Genomic DNA, 18,888 nt, shown 5'->3' with positions numbered 1-18,888 from the left:
GCCCAGGACGTTCCCACCTGCGCCCAGGCGCGCGCTGTCGGGAGCATCCCCAGGCCTCTGGCCACCCCCACTGTCCCGGCTTCCAACTCCATTACCCCTCCCCCAAGTCTCCTCCCTCCTCTCCGGTGACTGTGAGCCGGGCGACGGGGCCGGAGTCGTCGCAGCCACCTCATTGCACAACCCGGCTTCCCAACTGTTTACACAGCCCGGCCTGTGAGTGTGTGTGTGTGTGTGTGTGTGTGTGTGTGTGTGTGTGTGTGAGTATACAGCGTGAGTCACCGGGAGGCGGAGGAGGTGGAGGAAAAGGAGAAGGAGTGCACTGGCTAGGATCAGTGCAGCGCACACACTCATATTCAGTCACTCTCTCTGAGCGCGTCTCGCTCGCTCACACGCCCGGAGCCCAGAAGCGCGCAGGATCCCGAGCGGCGCGGAAAAGTTATGCCGGCTTTTACTCAAGACTAATTGCTTTGGGAAGTGCGTTTGCTCTGGGAAGCCGCCGTGCCTGCGGAATCCTGTCCTCAAGGCTCAGCACCCGGGAACTCGGGCCGCCTCCACGTCCCGGACTATCCACAGTCTCGGCAACAATAGCGGCCCCCGCCGCCAGCGAGGCGCCCAGACCTGGTGCTTGCTGGGGTCTGGAGACCCCACGCAGCTTCCCACTCTCGGACGCGTGGCCAGCGTGGTCCTCGTGTGCAACGCCAGCTTACAGGAACGGCTCTCGTTTTGCTCCTCTTGGGGGCCGACCCAAGCTCCATCTGCAAACTCCATCCCGAGGGCTGGAAGAAGTCGCAGCGCGGATCCGGGGATTTACAAAGCCGGGGCCGCTCCGGCCAGGGCCGCGATGCGGGTCGGTCCCGTGCGCTTTGCACTCAGCGGCGCCTCGCAGCCCCGGGGTCCGGCTCTACTATTCCCCGCTGCCCGGGCTACCCCGGCCAAACGGCTGCTGGACGCGGACGACGCGGCGGCCGTGGCGGCCAAGTGTCCGCGCTTTTCTGAGTGCTCGAGCCCCCCAGACTACCTCAGTCCCCCGGGCTCGCCCTGCAGTCCGCAGCCTCCGCCCTCCGCGCAGGGTACCGGCGGCAGCGGTGCGAGCGCACCCGGGCCCAGCCGCATTGCCGACTACCTGCTGCTGCCCCTAGCTGAGCGCGAGCATGTGTCCCGGGCGCTGTGCATCCACACCGGCCGCGAGCTGCGCTGCAAGGTAAGCATCCTGGGGCGGGGGTTTTGGGGCTGGGTGGTCTACAGAAGTGCTTGGGTTCCTGCCCACCCAGATCACGCTCTGGCCAGCGCTTGGGTTTGGCAGAGCAGACACGGGCGTTGAGTCTGAGAAGGAGGGATTTGGTCAGCTTCGTCTTTTTTGGAGGTTGAGGGGTTTCCTGTGGAGTGTTAGGGTGAGGGTTCGGCGGTCTAGAGGAAGTGCAGGGTTCAGTTCTTTTATCTCTGTTCTTTTCTTTGGCGCTCAGAGTTGCTAGCGCGTGGCGTTCCATTTAAGTCTGGAATTGCAGTGGATTCCAGGGCCATGCCATTGCCCTGCTCTCATCCCCCACCTCCTCCCCCTGTCCTGGAAGGACGCCCTGCAGTGGGTGCCTCCTTGGGGCTTGGAGCAATTGACAAGCTCTTTGCCGGAGGTTCATGGATACAGGCTGTGCTTAGACGGTGTGGGGCTTTTACCCAGGGAATTGTGGCTTGAACTCCTGCTGGGGCCAGAATACAGCCCACCCCAGGGAGTGGTGGGAGGGGGTCTTAAGCTTGGGGGGGCTTCTGGCCTGCGTAGGAATGCCGAAAAGCTCTCAAGGACTCTCTTTAGTTTGGGACCGGCAATTTTCATTGCAACATTAGGAGGAATAAAACACGAGACGGGATGATCCGGGTCTCCTGGGGAGAGCTCTCCTATCAAGCGTCCTGGGTAGCCGAGGACGGCTTGAGCATTCTGCGCTTTGTGAGCCGGACACTCACACCTCCGGCCCACCCAGAGCCCCACCGACTCCTTTCATTTCCCGGGAGTTAAAGCAGCTCCTGGGTTTTCAGTAACTCACCTGAACTCCCCCCTCCCCGCTTGCTGCTGCCACCTACTGTCCACCCGCGTGAAATCTCAGATGGATGGTTAAGCCCAGAGAAAGAAAGAAACTAGGTGGATGAGAACAGTTTCGAGAGAGAAACTTGCGGAGGGGTGGATGGGGCGGGAGGAGAGGACAACAAAGGGATCCCCCCCCCCCCCAGTTGGTACCAGAGCAGCCACCTCAGAGGTGGGGTGGGTCTGGGTCATTGTGCAACCCCTTCCAGTTCCTCCGAGCAGATGATAGCTGGATCCAGATGGTGACAGCCCGTGTGTCACCATTTCCAGTTGCGTCTAGGATATGAGTAACCGAACTGAACAAAAGGTCCTTAAAGAGACCAGCCTGCAGCTTCTTAGAGGATTTGCTACCCGTTTTGGGGGTGGGGCAAGTGGGGGGGCATGTAAACAAACATGAGAAACGGCCTTTCAGAGATGCCCCATCCCCTCCTGTGAGAAGGTAACTCCAGGCTGCTTCTACCTGAGTCACAGCCATAAGCAGGTTGCTTAAGGCTGCCGTGTCAGTCTCTCCCTCCCAGTCATCAGTTCCTTCTGACTAATGACAGCTCTGCATGTTTGCTGCCCCTGCTTCCCCTTGGAGGCTGCAAAGTCACCACATTCCTTGACTGTGCTGTGCTGAGCCTTCTGGGTTTGCCGGGGACACATGTGCGTTTAACTGCTGCTTTTCACCCTTAGGGGTGCTGGGGTCCATTCCCTTGACTGCTGACAGCCTTATCTGGTAGGAAGAGCCACATCAGGGAGCTGGCCTTGACTCCCAGGAACTGACAGTCCCCAAAAGACAAAAGGCTTTGGAAAAAGACATCAGGCTAGGGAAGATGCTGGCCCAGATCCCGAGGTGTGACTGGTTTTAAGATTATTATAGCCGGGCGATGGTGGTGCACGCCTTTAATCCCTGCACTCGGGAGGCAGAGGCAGGCGGATCTCTGTGAGTTTGAGACCAGCCTGGTCTACAGAGCTAGTTCCCGGACAGGCTCCAAAGCCACAGAGAAACCCTGTCTCGAAAAACCAAAAAAAAAAAAAAAAAAAAAAAAGATTATTATAGCAGTGGAGCTGCATAAGAGGCAGGGAGAATGGAATATCCAAAGGTTGAGAACTTCAATCCAGCTTCATATAGGACTTGGGGGGCAGCTCCTGACTTTCCGGCCCCCCTAAACAGACTGCGTTCTCTCTGCAGGTGTTTCCAATTAAACACTACCAGGACAAAATCAGGCCCTACATCCAGCTGCCATCGCACCAAAACATCACCGGCATCGTGGAGGTGGTCCTCGGGGAGAGCAAGGCCTATGTCTTCTTTGAGAAGGACTTTGGGGACATGCACTCCTATGTGCGGAGCCGGAAAAGGCTTCGGGAAGAGGAGGCTGCTCGACTCTTCAAGCAGATTGTTTCCGCCGTTGCCCACTGCCACCAGTCGGCCATCGTTCTGGGGGACCTGAAGCTTAGGAAATTTGTCTTCTCCACAGAGGAGAGGTGAGCAGCTGCCACAGCACCTCCTGTGGCCTTTTGGAACCAAAACAAAACAACAAAAAACCAAACCAAAACAAAAAACAACAAAAACCAAAGATACAGGTCATAGAGTTAGGTGTGAGCCAGCCAAACTCAAGGGTTTGGGTCTTCCTGGTTTAGCATTAAGTTCTGCTTCTGGAAATTCGTGGTCAGGCTTGGTTTATCGTCTGCTCTGTTGGTGGATGGAGTGTAGTGAAGCCTAGAGACACCCTGGTGCTTTTGTGGATACTGCCTGTTGACCAAATGCCCTTCCTGCTTCTGTCCCAGGCACAGGCTTATTTCCCTTTGTCAGAAAGGTCAATCTTCTGGGGGGAAAAAAGTACTCCAAGAGGTGGTCAAGTCCTTGCTTCCAGCAAGTGGCTCTTGTGTGCCTAGAAGGCATTACAGAGCTAGTTAGGCTCTTGTGTTTGCAGGATTCCAGCCGTCCCTACCACACTGCGTTCCTGCTCTATTTCAGCCTGCCCCCCACCCCCATACCCCTTAATAGTTTGTTCTCATTCTCTGGTGAGTTTTTAGTAATCGCATCAGCTCCATCTTCAGAAAATAACCACATTGAATAATAAATGGAAGTTGGCTAGCATGCTCTGCTAAATATAGTTCTTGGCTTACCTCATCAAGGACAAGATGTGCCTGATAAGGGACTGGGGAGACATTGAGATTTGAAGTGGAGGTTTCACCAAGAGAATTTCGGGACCTATGTGAGACAGACTGTATGCTCCATTCTGTAGACATACTACATCTGTGGTAGGAAGATGGGAACTGTAGAATTGTCCTGTGGCAGTGAGTTACTTTGTTGAATATAGTTAGTTACACAGGACTTAACCCTACCTGTTCACTTTTACCTTTAGCTCCAGGGCCCCCTAAAAAGCCCAGGCTGAAGTCCTCCAAGCTTGCATTTGTATCTGACATCGCACTAACTATTGAAACATCCTGATTAGCAAAGAGAAGCGAACTGTTTGCTGTGAAGAAGTGTCCAGTTCCTGGAATGTGCTTCTTTGATAATAGTGATGCCCTTTTTTTTTTTTTTTTTTTTTGAAACATGTGCTGCACACCTCCTCACTGGCTTTTGAAATCTGCATTGCACAGGCCAGTGTCATGGGCATAGGGTTTGGTAACCCGAGGGTTAAGCAACGGCAGGCTGACGCTATTCATGTAACCAGCACAGGTGCAGGGTTTTAGTACTACCGGAGCCAATCAGGGGCAGACAGTGTGGGTTGAGTCATATTTTCCGTTTACAGAACCAATGGGTATTTTACATAACAGGGAGGTCATGCTGAGGACACACCGAAGTTAGCACATGTATGCTACACTCCAGGGAACAGGAAGGCTGGAAAAGAAAAAAAAAAAGAAAGAAAGAAACCACCAGACCTTTGAGAGGAAAAGGAATTGACCAAACGCTTGTGTGTAACTTCACAACAAGTGAATTACTGAAAGAGGCCTCTTTCTCGGAGAAGCAGGCACCGGATATTAGAGGTGTCCCACGTGTGGCTGTGGGGGACCTAGGAGATGTGGGTGGCTGGTTCTATATGCGGAGGCACCTGCAGCTTCCTAAGCGGGCCTTTGGCCAGACGTCTTCTAGACTACAGTTTCTTTCCGTTTTAGTCTTGGTTTCTGTGCTTTCCTTCACATCCTCCAATGTCTTCTTCAACAGAGACTCTCGTATAGGATAAAGTGTCCATTGATCTGCAGCCCTGGGGTGTTTCAGGGGCCCCGTACTCCTCAGATCCGTCAGCCTCTTGTGTTTCTTCCCATAATTTCTGTCTTGGCTAAGTGTTCTGTACAGGGAAACAGCCCCCAAAACGCAACCAAGCATTTCCTCGCCTCTTCCCCACTATAGTTATTGCAGATAGGACTCAGGTGAACAAAATTTTCTTAGTGTGGACAGGAGTGTCACCAGCCTGGGCAGTCAGTGTCGCAGTGAGAAACTAGTGACCTGTAGGATACATAGGTCCTACCTAAGGAAGGAGGCTACAGACACTTGTTCTTCCCTGACAGCTTTTGTAGAACATGCCAGTCTTCCCCTGAAACCAGCTCTCCGTTCTGCAATGTGAACTTTGTCAGTTGTGTAACCTATTAGGATATCTCTTACAAGCTCTAGCATCATGAATATTATTTGCGACTTTGCATCATACCCCTCCGCCCCGGGCGCTCTCAATACTTTGCAAATATTTATTGCAGTTTGTATTGGTTTGTGAAATCGCTAGTCTTGGATGCTTGCAGGCCAACGCTTACTAGATGAAGGGGTAAATGACATTCCTGCGGCCTTGGCTGTTAGTGCCTCTGGGCACTGTTATTGGGAAGGCCTTGTTTTCCCATGGCAGCTGATCTGAAAATAATCACTTCATTTCCGTCTCCCACAGAACCCAGCTTAGACTGGAAAGTCTGGAAGATACACACATAATCAAGGGGGAAGACGATGCGCTCTCAGACAAACATGGCTGCCCAGCCTATGTGAGCCCCGAGATCCTCAACACTACTGGGACCTACTCTGGAAAGGCGGCCGATGTTTGGAGCCTTGGGGTGATGCTCTATACACTTTTGGTTGGACGATACCCCTTTCATGACTCAGACCCGAGTGCCCTTTTCTCCAAAATCCGCCGTGGACAGTTCTGCATTCCCGAGCATGTTTCCCCGAAAGCCAGGTGCCTCATCCGCAGCCTCCTGAGACGAGAACCTTCTGAGAGACTCACAGCTCCCGAGATCTTACTCCATCCCTGGTTCGAGTATGTCTTGGAACCAGGGTATATTGACTCAGAAATAGGAACTTCAGACCAGATCGTTCCCGAGTACCAGGAGGACAGTGACATTAGTTCCTTCTTCTGCTAACCCCTTCCCCCCAAAAAAACCTCAGAAACCTCATAATTCTCACACATGGCATTTCCATTTCTAATGACGGGCAGGCCCTCTTACATGGTGCCAGCCAGATTTGGGGACGGAGCACAATTGTCCCCATGGGGCTCAGTGTGGTGCTGCCTCTCTGGGCCTAGTGACTTCATTTGAGCAGAACTCACTCAGATTAGCTGCTCTGCAGAGGTGTCCTCTTCTCGATGAACCGCCACGCCTGTCCCAGCCTTGGATACGAGGGAGTCCGATGTTTGGAAGCTAATGAAAGACTATGGCCATCCCACATGATCAGGGGTGATGAACTTGAACATTTGAACGGGGAAGGAAGCACATCACACGGTGGCATTTTAACAAGGTGGCTGATCGGTCGGGGCGACAAACCTGCCACCTTTGAAGGTTCTACTTGCTGCTGCAGTTTCTCTGACCAGAAGTTTTTCAGTTTTCTTTTTTTACCCTCGCCCTTGCTGTACACTCTCCTCTGACTGCTCCAATGTTGGAACAGACTGAGAAGCTCCGGAGCCTGCCTGAATCCAGACTCGCCCCCCCCCCCCAGTGTTTGCCAAGACCGCCTATGCAATAATATTGCACCCCTCCCCCCACCCACCTTGGAACCTGTCCTGGGCAGCCATGAAAGCACTTACCAGCTAAGTGTGGAAAAATATTGGGAGATTCAAACCCCTGGCTGTTTCAGAACCCTCGGAGCTCAGTCAGACAGCAATGTTTTTTTAAAAAATTAATTTGATCCCTTGGTATCTGTTAGCTCTTGAGACACTCGTCAAACACAGCATTCAGCTTTATGCCTCACCCCAAGACCGTCTCGGGGTGGAACATTTTGTGTCTGAGGACAGGGGTGAGGAGATTCCCACCCTGTTGTCTGGAGCATGTGTGAACCATCTTTGGGCTTCAAAGAAAGAATTTGAGACAGTCTTTGGAAGCTTGTCAGACTAATATTCAGAATGAAACTGGACACCGCTGTCCCATGAGTATGCTGGGTCTCTGGCATCCAGGGTCTTCAGTTTCCCATGGGTTCTTTGGACCTCGTGTGTTGTGTGGCTTGTGACTCCATCCTGATGGCTGTCTCTGGCGTGACAGAGTGAACCTCGAAGACATAGCCGGAAAGGACTTCAACGTTCTTCCGATACAAATTCTGGCTTCTAACTGCCTACCGGAAATCCCCTGCTTTGGCTTCCACAGGTGGGAACCCAACCTCAGCCTGAATGCTTCTGGAGATGGACACTTAACTCCCTGCAAGAAACCAAACTTCTCCGGGGAAGCTGCCGGAAGTCGCATTAAAAAAACAAAGCAAAAAAAATACAGATGAAATAGCAGTCACTGTCTGGGACAGTGCTGACACCAGGCGGTTAAACGGGTAACAGAATTACTGTATTTCGAGAAATGGCCCAGAAGCAGGCAGGCGTCTTCAAGGGCTATGCCTAGGCAGACTACTAACATTGTGAGAATGCCGTGTATACCTCACGTACCGTGTACTTTATATTTGTATATACATTTTACCTTTTATACATATGTCCAGTTGTTGTCGTTCAGCTCCAAGGCTCGTCTTGTCGTTTGTGTCTGTCTGAGGAACCTGTGTGTCCAGAGCCACGTAAAATGTGAATGCCTGCCTGTTCAATATGACCTTGACAGGATGGTGGGACCCAGGTGGAGCAGGGACAGGCCTCGGTTGGGGTTGCCCAGCTCTTGTATCTGTGATCCCTGGCTGAGGACTTGGGCCTGGCCCAGGCATTCGCCTGGACAGCTGGAAACACTAGGTGTCCTGTGAGCATGTGGAAAGGTGATAGTGGCACACTGTTGCTGACTTGTAGAGAACTTTTAATAAATCTGGTTTCATAAAGAACTGTGGTGAGTCTACTTCGTTGGCACTCTGACTCCTGTAGCTGTTCCAGGGCAACAAAGACAGGGAGGTTGACTTCAGGGGCTTAGTGTCTCACAGAAGACAGGAGAGTGGTTTGGGTTTTTGTTTGTTTTCTCTTTTTTTTTGACAGTAGTCCTTGTTGACAGGTAATTTGCTGTGCAGACTCAGCTGGCCTTGAACTCACACAGATTAAAGGCACGTGCTGATATGCCTACCTGGAATCTGCTTTTTGTGTGTGTCGTTGAGCGTGTCCGCTTTAGTGGGCAGGACTGAGATGCGAAACGTGGTTTGTGGATGCTGTGAGCTGGGTTGGAAGCTTTGGAGGGACCATAACATGGATTTTGGGGTTGAAGAACTGGCTGGCTTTTGACACGCATGGACGGTTGACATCTGTCTTGTCATCCCAATACTTTGGGAAGCTGAGACAGGCAAGCCAAGAGTTCAAGACCAGCCTGGACTATATAGCAAGGGACTATATAGCAATTGGACAAAAAACAATGAGAATTCTCTGGCTTTTAGTGTTTTAGGTTAGGGAGATGGAGAATTAGAGAAAGCTCTTAATACCCCCACAGAGTGTCACAGGGTCCCCAACAGAATTTCATCACCTTCGTTCATATTGATAAAGGGTCATGTAGGTTCCAGAAGACACTTGCCCCTCCAACTTTAGACCCAATTATAATAAGAATAATGATGGCATTTCTGCCCACTCTGTAAGTATAAATATGAAAACAAGGAAAAACTTAGAAAACATGGGCCAGGGTCACGGAATTAGAAAAGATGGCTGAGCTAGGTTCTTAGCGTCACTGTGTCTTTGAAATCTCCTTTAAACAAAGCAAATCAGACTGATTAAAACTGAGTGAGCAAGGAGGCAGGAGGGGCTCACATGTCTCCTCCCCAAGTTGAGGCCCTACTGATGGCTGGGGCCCCATGCCCATGGACAGCACAAACTGGAATCTGGGCTATAAGAAAGTTGGGAGAGCATCGGGAAGGCACTGATGGTAGATCTAGGAAGAGGGGAAGGAGTGGGAGGCGAATATGATCAAATATATGCAAGTCAAGTATGAAATTCCCCAAAGTTAATAAAGACTTTTTAGAAAGTAAGCAAAGTCTCAGGGCTGGGGAAATGACTCTTGGAAAATGCCTGCCTGCTACCAAGCCTGACAACCTTAATCTGATTCCCAGCATCCACCTGGTGAGAGAAGGGAACTGACTTGTAAGTTGTCCTGTAAGTGCTGTGCGAGCCACCATACCCCATGTACAGTGAATCCTCAGAGAAAGTCAGATCTAGCACCTAAGACAGGACCTGGGTGCCCTCAGGCTCTGTCCATCCCTGCCTGACGCTGGTTCCCAAGGCACCCACCACTGATGATACCCTTTCTTGGTTTTTGTTTTTTAGGTATTCACTTGTTTGAGACAGGGCACTACTATTATAACACAGGCTGCTTTCAAACCCAGCCCTGCCGCAGCCTCTCAAATGCCGGGATTACAGTGTGGGCTACCATGCCTGGTTCACGAGATAACATTTTTTTTTTAAAATAAAAACCTCTTCTTTTGAGAATTTTATATATGAATACTATATTTACATCATTTCTATCCCTTGTTATCCCCCAATTCCTCTAGTGTCCCTCTCTCCTCAAATTCATGACGTTTCCATTTAATTATTGTTAATGTACACATGTGTGTACATATATGTGGGTGTATAAATACACAACCACAGTCTGAGGAGTCCCTTCGGTGTTGTTCCTTTGTGTGTGTGTTTAGGGTGACCGTTTGGCCTTGGATAGTCCTAGAGAGACTGGTTTTCTGAAGAGATAAAATTTTAACTAAACGGAACTACGAAGTCAAACTGCCAGCTCTGGGCCCACAGGAGAAACCTGGCGCAAGTGCCAGGTGACCTTTTTTTTTCTGTCCTTTGCTGACATTCAGCTAGAGGTAGCTTAGAAAAGCAGACCCGTGATATCGGAGTCATTGTAGTGCGGGCCATGTGACTCAAGAACCACAAAGAACAGAGAGAGCACACCAAGACAGAAGCCGTGTGGGAAAAGAGCAAATGGCTGGTAGGCTGGCCAACTGTGGTGGTGCATTCCTCTAATCCCAGCACTTGGGAGGCTGAGGCAAGAGGATCAGGAGTTCAAGGCCAGCCTCTGCTACACATTGAGAGTCTGAGGCCAGTCTGAGCTACGTGAGACCCTTGACTCAACCTCCCAGAGTAAAAAAATCCACCAAACCCAAAATGAAACTGTTGAAGGGTTGGTCCTGGCCTCTGTGCGAACAGGACCTTCAACCCCAAGTTCCCGGAGAACCACAGAACCCGTGCTGCAATGTCTTCCTGATCCAGTGAACCCAGGCTGGCTTGGTGCAACAGCTTGGGCACACACAGAGTGAATACTTTGGACTTCCCTCGCTTTAATCTGAGGATTTCAAAACACTGCAAGCAATTAAGGTTACAACACCCCTTTGTACTGTTGTTACATGTATCGGATGGGGAGAAATGTGGGTCAGGATTGGCCAGGCTGATGTGTGATACCACGGACACACACATTTAATCTCCTGAGAACCGACCAGGGCAGGGGTGCTGGCTCCCAGCTGGCTGAGAGAAGGGTGCCATGAGTGGGGGTCGCTCACATTTAGTTTTCTCTTGTGTCCCTTACACGTTTAACATTTGAGTGGGTCGGAACACCATACTCTAATACTGTCTAGAGGCTGACCCTGAGCTCAGTCCTCCTGCCTCAGCCCTGTGAAGGCTGGGGCTCACACGTGTGTGCCGTTACACCCGGAATTTCTAGAAGTTTTCTTCTTTCGCCTCACTTTTGCATCCTTCTAGGCAAGTCAAATATTTCCCCGTCTTATGCTTGAGAAAATGAAGGCTCAAGTGTCTCCCAGTAGCTGCTCAAGAGGAGCCAGCTCCTAGCGAGGATATGAACTTGGCCCTGTAGACTCCATGCCTAGTGTTCTCAGCCTGCATACTGCCATACTGGCTCCTGGTAACAAGTGCCAAAGAAAGGTGTTTTGGAAACAAGTAACTCAAATGCAGAGTCCTCAGCCCCATCTATATCTTCAAAAATGATCTGTTATATTAGTCAATAAACACAGAAACATTAGCAAAAAATGAGGGCTCCACCGTTCACCCAACAAGCGTGTCCTATACCTAGCCAAAGCTAGACACTGTGGTGGACCTTAGGAGAATGGCTGAGACTCAGTGCTAGTGACTGCTGAAGCCTTGCTCTTCTCTGTCACTTAGCACAGTGCCGACTGAAGGGAAAGGTCAAATGTCATGGATGAGAAGTGATGGGTGAATGGATAAGGGGGCGGTCGTGGGAGAAGTGGGTGGAGCAAGAGATAGATGGATGGATGGAGACCCTCCAGCAGCTCAGAGCCTAGTGGACCTCCGAGTCACAGAACCACAAAAGTAGAGATCTTGGAAGCACGGTCTCATCCCATGTCCGAACAGTTTGCCGTTCCTGTTATCTTTTAAGCAGAAGTGACGTTGTTTGATTTCTTTGGTCCCATTCTGTGGAAGCAGGTCCCACACCATCCTTGCCGGAGCAGCTGTGGGAACAGCCCTGTGACTCCTCGCAGAGCCGGACCCAAGCAGTGTGCTGGTTTTCTTGCCTAATTTCCTCCCGGATGAGGAAAGGTGTTGTAGCAATGGAGGTGATGGAATTGGCTTTTCAACACGGCTTTGGCTGGGAAAGGGAGGACGAATTCATAGTTAATCATCCACTCCTCCCAGAAGGTAAACAAACAAGCAAGCAAAAGGGGGAAGATCCCAGCACCAATCCCTGGGAACCAGTGCAAGAGCCTTCAGCTCATTCCTTATCCTTAATGGTCTCAGTTGCAGTGACTTCATAGTTCCTGGAAAGGGTGGGGGGGAGAAAGCTCTGTGCCTAGCAAGCATGAGCCCCCAGGTTGGATGCCCCAGTACTGCACCAGCAGAGCTTGGTGATACATGTCTGTCAACCCAGCACTCAGACGGTCAAGAGCATCTGTGGTATATAAGGAGTTCAAGGACAGCTTGGGACTCATGAGACCCTGCTTCCAAAATAAGAAAAAATGGTAGAGGAGGGGGGTCACGAGGAAATGGCTTCATGGTAAAAACACCATCTTCCAAGGTCCTGTGACTCGAGTTTGAGCTCCAGAACCAGCACCAGATCCCAGATACTGTCATCTCCCATGGCAAGATGGGAGGCAGGGCTGGAGAACCTGAGAGGCTTCTGCGCAGACTAGCTTGGAGGACAGTGGTAGAAACAGGAGAACAATTAATTCTTCCCATAAAACTAGGTAGGTTGTGGATGTGGAGTACTGCCCCGAAATCCTAGCCCTTGGGAGGTGGAACTTAACCCAAGCACCTGGGAAGCAGAAGCAGGCAACTCTTTGTCAGTGTGAGGCCAGGCTGGATGACAGAACAAGTGCTGGGTCAGTAAGGGCTACCCTGTGAGAGCCTGTCTCAAACAACAATAACAACAGCACGCCAAAGAACACTAAACCAACCAAACAAAAACAAGGTAGGGAAAGGGAAGAACCAATTTACACATGCCTGTACTTAAACAAACACATATGGACACAAAGAGCGGGGAAGATGGCTCGCTGGGTTAGAGCACTCGGTATACAAGCATGCTTGCCCGCGTTTGAATCCACAGCCCCTATGTTAAAAAAAGAGTCAAGTATGGTGCGCATTCCTGTAACCCCAGTAATGTGGGATAGAGACAAGAGGATCCTGGAGCTCAATGGCCAGCCTGGTCAAAACCATGAGCTTCAGGGTTAGCAATAGACCTGTCTCAATACAATAAGGTGAGGAGTGGTGGAGGAGGATGCTGAGCATACATAGGTCTGTGCGCCTGCGGGCTCACACGCACGGATATCCTCCATACACATCAAAAATAGAAGTAAGATAAAGAAGAGGGGGTAGGGGTGGAAGAGGAGGAGGAAGAACAGAGGAAGAGGAGGAGGCAACAGAAGCATCAGAATTAAGAATCACCCCTTATTTGCTTGTCTATTCACCGGATTTTTATGGAAGGTCCCAGTTCATCTCCTTGGAGACCCTGTTGCAAGGCATGAGACACAGGCTGAAGAGTGGCTAGAGTCTCAGTGCCACATAGGTGAGATGTCAGGCTCACTGGGTTGGAGAGCTCTGTCCTTTTCTGTCCTGGCCTTTCCTGGTTGGTTCTGACTTGCTAGACTAGCAAGACCACATCCTCTCCCCCACCCTTTTTTGTTTGAGCAGCCATTTTTTGCTGGTGGTCTTTGTTGGCTTCTCTGTGCCACAGTGTACAATACACTGGGCTAGTACTGGTGGGTGTGGGTCCAGGACAAGCCCTTGGCATTCTAAAAATCCAGCTAAGTACTTCACGTGAATTTGCAAGTGGTTGCTCCCAGTACTTTCTCTGTCTCTCTGTCTCTGTCTCTGTCTCTCTGTCTCTCCTCTCTCTCTCTCTGTCTCTGTCTCTCTCTCTCTCTCTCTCTCTCTCTCTCTCTCTCTCTGTGTGTGTGTGTGTGGTTACTGCCACCTGCCTTGCATTATTCTAGAGTCACACAGCACTGTATCTATTCCATGAGAGTACACCCGGGTCCCTCAGTGAGATGCTCTGCTTCTGTTGTCAAAGCTGGGAGGCGACTTCGTAAACAAGACAGTATGGTATCTGGAACTGAGGAAAAACACACACTAGTAATAATGAACTGCAAATAGTCTGAGCCAGGCCTGGTGGCATAGGCTGGTAATCCCAACTCCTTGGGAGGTCAGGACAGGAGTTCAAAGCCCGGATAGACTACCGGTCAACCTGGAGAGCTGAGCGAGACCCTCTTTCAAGATACAAAGTAAAAAGAGGGCTGGAATGGCTGATGTTCACAAGGCCCTGGGTTCAAAACAAACGCTAGTTAATCTGACTTAAACCTGGAGTTCAATGAGCCACAATCACATGTCATGCTCTCTTTGTTGTGACAAGCATTCCAAATGAACAGCGGTGGGAGAACCCTTCGTACTTTCTTTGTAACTTTCTGGCAACTTGAAATTATTCCAAAATAAGAAGCTCATTTTAAAATAGGCTTATCAGCCTGGTCTACAGAGCTAGTTCCAGGACAGGCTCCAAAGCCACAGAGAAACCCTGTCTCGAAAAAACCAAAAAATAAATAAATAAATAAATAAATAAATAAAATAAAATAAAAAATAAAAGATAGGGTTATCTAGTCAGGCGTGGCAGTGCACGCATTTAATTCCAGCATTTGGGAGGCAGAGGCAGAGGGATCTCTGTGAGTTCAAGGCCAGGCTGGTCTACTTAATGAGTTCTGGTCTACATAATGACATCAGAGCTACATAAATGAGACCCTATCTCAAAGAAACAGGCAAACAAACAATAAAGAAGAGGTTTGGCTCACACTTGCCCTGTTTTCAGCCAGCGGAAGCCGAGGCTTGAGGCCTAGAAGTCATAGTTGAGCACCAACTGCTTTGGAGTGACACCGAGGCTCTCCCAAAGGCTGGTGGGTCGTCAGCGGGCTGACCTTCTAGAATGGGACTAAAGACAATCGAGGTGGCACCTCCTTGCACTCTGTCAGAAGCCTTTGGTCTGACCTTTGGATCGGTGACTGTGGTAATGACTCCCCGTGTCCTGCCCTGGCCCAGCCCTGGCTGTGGTGGCTTTGGTGTCCAGCCCCAGTGCGCACTCACTCACTCTCTCATTCCCGCCTCGTTAGCTGGCTGAGGCTGGTGTGACCTGAGAGCAGACTTGGCTTTGGCTCATAGAGGAAGGGGTCTGGGGATTTGCTCTCAAAGGCATTTCTCATCGTGACTCCAGTTCGAGGGCTTGCTGTGTCCCTGGGAGGTGAGGACATCACAGAGCCCACTCCAGGCTTTAGGATGGAAGAAAGGAGACATCCAACTGGTGAACCCAGTCAAAGCTCAACTCGTGTGTGTCCTTCTGTTCTCCCCATCTTCCTCCCTCCTTCGTGTCCTTCTGTTCTCCCCATCTTCCTCCCTCCTTCCCCTCCCCTCTCCATTTTTCTCTTTTCTCCCCTCTCCTCTTTGTTTTCTTCTCCCCCCCCATCCCTCCCTTCCTTCCCACCCACTTCTTTCACGGATCTGACAAAGACGCTGTAGCTATCAGAATCTGCTAAGTAGTTCTGGCTGGCCTTGAACTCTCAAGGCCCTCCTGGCTCGGCCTCCTTGTTGAGATTACAAGTGTCACGCCTGGCTGCAATTTCCTTTCTCAATCGCTGAAGGTAGAACTGCTTTCCGAGCCATCACTGACCGATGTAATTTCCACTTCTGCAATGGGGAAGTGAATTTTGGGTGACACTTCCCAGACAGTCCCCAAACACTTAGCCTGTCCTCCACACCCTGCTGGATTGTCTGTTACTGACGGAATCCACAGGACTGTGAGAACGCTGTCCAGCATGGCTGGAGGCAATTTGTTTCATTTTGTTTCTTGAGACAGGGTCTTGACATGTTCCTGGCTGGCCTAGAACTCACAGAGATCCACCGTCTCTGCCTCCCAAGTACTGGGAATAAAGGTGTATTTTTAAAGCACGGTTCATTTAATTCTGTGCAGTTATGGATCCTGGTCAACCTCACTTTACGGGTTAATGTTAGAGAGACCAGAGAGCTCAAGAAATTTATTCAACACCACAGAGCAAATTACAGGGATCAGAATATGAAGGGGTCTCATGAGAATGGATTCTCTCTTTGAGTACATGTCCATTTTCATGTTTATCTTTTTTAGATTTACATATTTAAATTTATACGTGCCATTCTTTTGCCTGCGTGAATGTTTACCACATGTCATGCGTGCCTGGTGCCTGTGGAGGCCAGAAGAGGGAAGTTCCTGGAACTGGAGTTACGGGTGCTTGTGGACTACCATGTGGATTCTGGGAGTTGAACCCAGGTCTTCTACGAGAGCAACAAGGGCTCTAAACCCCTGATCAGCCATATTTTCATATTTTATCAGCTTTCAAAGTCCTGCCAGGTCAGTCTACCTATATGGAGTGTCGAGGTCTCTGAAGGGGTGTGTTGGGGGCGGGGCACATGACGCCCCTGAAGTTGGAAATAAAGAAATTACTTGGTTGTTTGGGTTAGAGAGACAGAGAGAATGTGGGTTTTAAATCCCAGATCTGTCCCTAGCTGCCTCACGACCTAGAAAAGTCATGCGAAGTGGCTGGTCCCCAAGAGTGACAACCTCCCTTGCAGGGCCGTACTTGGAAGGATTCTGCAGTCCAGGTCTCTCAACAGCAGGCAGGCTCAAAATTCAGAGTCCCAGGGAGATGGGAAGAGCCAAGGTTGGAAGACAAGCAGACCTGGACTTGAACCCCAGATACACACTTCTGGGCTCTGCAGCTTTCAACAATTTCAACACTCCCTGGAGCTGCCGTGGCCTCACCCGTACAATGGCGTGTGGTGATGAGGACTGTGGCTGCCAACCTCCCTCCCAGGCTCGAAGGGTGTCAGAGCTGGAGCGCTGGCTGTCTTCATCAGCTTGGAAGGATGGCTGTGGCAGGAAGCAGAGCCCACTGGTCACCGCGACCCACAGCTGTGCAGGCTGCCTGTTGACATTAGCTGTGCCTCTGGCTCTTCCGAGTTCACGCAGCCACCAGCACCCCTCTTGTGTCAGGACATGCCCCTCCACTGGCAGAAGGAGACTTGAAGTCCCCAACTCCCAGTCGGTGCCTGATTCAAAAGCAAAGACGTTGAGCAAACCAGGAGAGTGGGGGTTCAGACTTATCACAACCCCAGGCTCTACGGAGGCAGAAAAGCCTGGGGTTACAGAGGCCCACAGTTTGGAGTATGCCGCTATTACTTTCTGCCACCTGCCTCAGCCTTTTTATCTGTGAGATGGGCAATAAGAATTCATGATATATTTTCCAAATGGTAAAAAAAAATGTGTTTGGCCCATGTTGCCAATAAAATAACAGGCCAAAGCCAAGCATCCCTTCTAATACAACTGTACATTGATGTACATGCCCATGGCCTGTAGTTCCCATTGCTTCACAGGCTGAGGCATGGGGATTTCTTGAACCCTAGGTGTTCCTGTCTGTCTTTCCTTTCCTTCTTTCCTTCTCTTTCTCTCTCTCTCTCTTTCTTCTTCTTCTTCTTCTTCTTCTTCTTCTTCTTCTTCTTCTTTTCTTCTTCTTCCTTCCTTCCTTTCTTTCTTTCCTTCCTTCCTCCCTCCCTCCCTCCCTTCCTTCCTTCTTTCTTTCTTTCTTTCTTTCTTTCTTTCTTTCTTTCTTGACAGGGTCTCTAGCCCAGATTGGCCTTAAAATTCCCAACATATCTGGGTGGTGGTGGTGCACCCTTTTAATCCCAGCACTTGGGAGGCAAAGGCAGGTGGATTTCTTTGAGTTCGAGGCCAGCCTGGTCTATAAGAGCTAGTTCCAGGACAGGTAGGGTTGTTACATAGAGAAACCCTGTCTTGAAAAACAAACAAACAAACAAACAAACAAAAAACAATATAGCAGAATGACCCTTCCTCCTGCTTCCCAGTGTTGGCACAAGAGGCTCATGTAGTGGCAGGGGCAAGCTGGGGCTCTGTGTGTGCTTGGTAAGTACTCTCCCATCAGAGCTAGCCTTAGATCCTTGGTTTGTTATGTTCCTGACAGGTAGCCCCAGCTGGCCTTGAACTTAGGGTCATTTTGCTGCAGGAGTCCCTTGAATGCTGGAATAACAAGGGTATGTTAGCCATTATGCCTTACTTAAGCCCCAGAATTTGAGACCAGTTTGAGCAACATGGCTAGGACCTCTCCCTGCCTTTTGAAGTAAAGAAATAAAAATAAAAGGAAAGGTGGGGGTGGCACACGCCTTTAATCCCAGCACTGGGAGGCAGAGTCAAGTGGATCTCTGAGTTTGAGGGCAGCCTGGTCTACAGAGCGAGTTCCAGGACAGACAAGTCTACACAGAGAAACCCTTTCTCCGAAAACAACAACAACAACAAGGTAAAAAGGAAAGGAAGAAGGGAAGGAAGGAAAAAGTGATGAGTATGGCTTCTCAGGGGTGGGGTGGGGTGCTTGTCGGGAGGCAGAGCCTGTTCATCAGGGTTGGGTGGCAGTTGATCCTCTCTCTGCATTTCCAGCCAGCTCCTGGGTGAGGCTGGCGCTGCCGCTGGCCTGGGAACCTCTAGCAGCCTGGGAAAAGGCCCACTTTGGAACAGAGGCTTCGTCTCAGCTGAGAGGAGCTAAATCCTGAAACCCGGAACACTTGGAACACACCAGCTAGGGTACCACGTAAAGAGGAATTGTTGCAATCACAGCCACCGGAGCAGGATTGGTGGCCTCCTCCAGACTATCATCACCTCCTTCCTACAGGGAGATGGGATCGAAGACTTGGCTGATACCCAGGTGTGCTGGCACATGCTTGTAATCCCAACACTCACGAGGCTGAAGGCAGGAGGATTTCTGGGTATCTGAGACTCTAGTGAGGTCAAGGCCACTCTGAGAACAACAGAAAAAAAAAAAAAGACTTGGATGCTAAGTGACTTGTTACACAGGCAGGGGTGTGGCTTTCCAAGGCTGGCATCTTCCTGTGTCCCAAAACGCAATGGCAGGAGTCTGAGGAGGAGGCAAACCACCTCCCTTGTCTGGACCTGACTTTCCCATTTGCTCAGTGGGAGGCCTG

General features: G+C 50.4%; 1 protein-coding gene across 1 annotated transcript; it reads left to right on the top strand.

The window, feature by feature from the left end:
• The first annotated feature begins 262 nt into the window (after positions 1-262).
• Positions 263-8,276, top strand: Trib1 (tribbles pseudokinase 1). Its single transcript, XM_041672471.1, has 3 exons — positions 263-1,201; positions 3,249-3,541; positions 5,938-8,276. The coding sequence occupies exons 1-3, from the start codon at positions 842-844 to the stop codon at positions 6,401-6,403; spliced, it is 1,119 nt and encodes a 372-aa protein (XP_041528405.1). The 5' UTR covers positions 263-841; the 3' UTR covers positions 6,404-8,276.
• The last annotated feature ends 10,612 nt before the right edge of the window (positions 8,277-18,888 follow it).

Source organism: Microtus oregoni, unplaced genomic scaffold (assembly GCF_018167655.1).
Source record: "Microtus oregoni isolate MIOR12 unplaced genomic scaffold, Mior012 000022F_ref0000154, whole genome shotgun sequence".
Taxonomy (NCBI): Eukaryota; Metazoa; Chordata; class Mammalia; order Rodentia; family Cricetidae; genus Microtus; species Microtus oregoni.
This window is presented reverse-complemented; position numbering and strand designations above follow the sequence as displayed.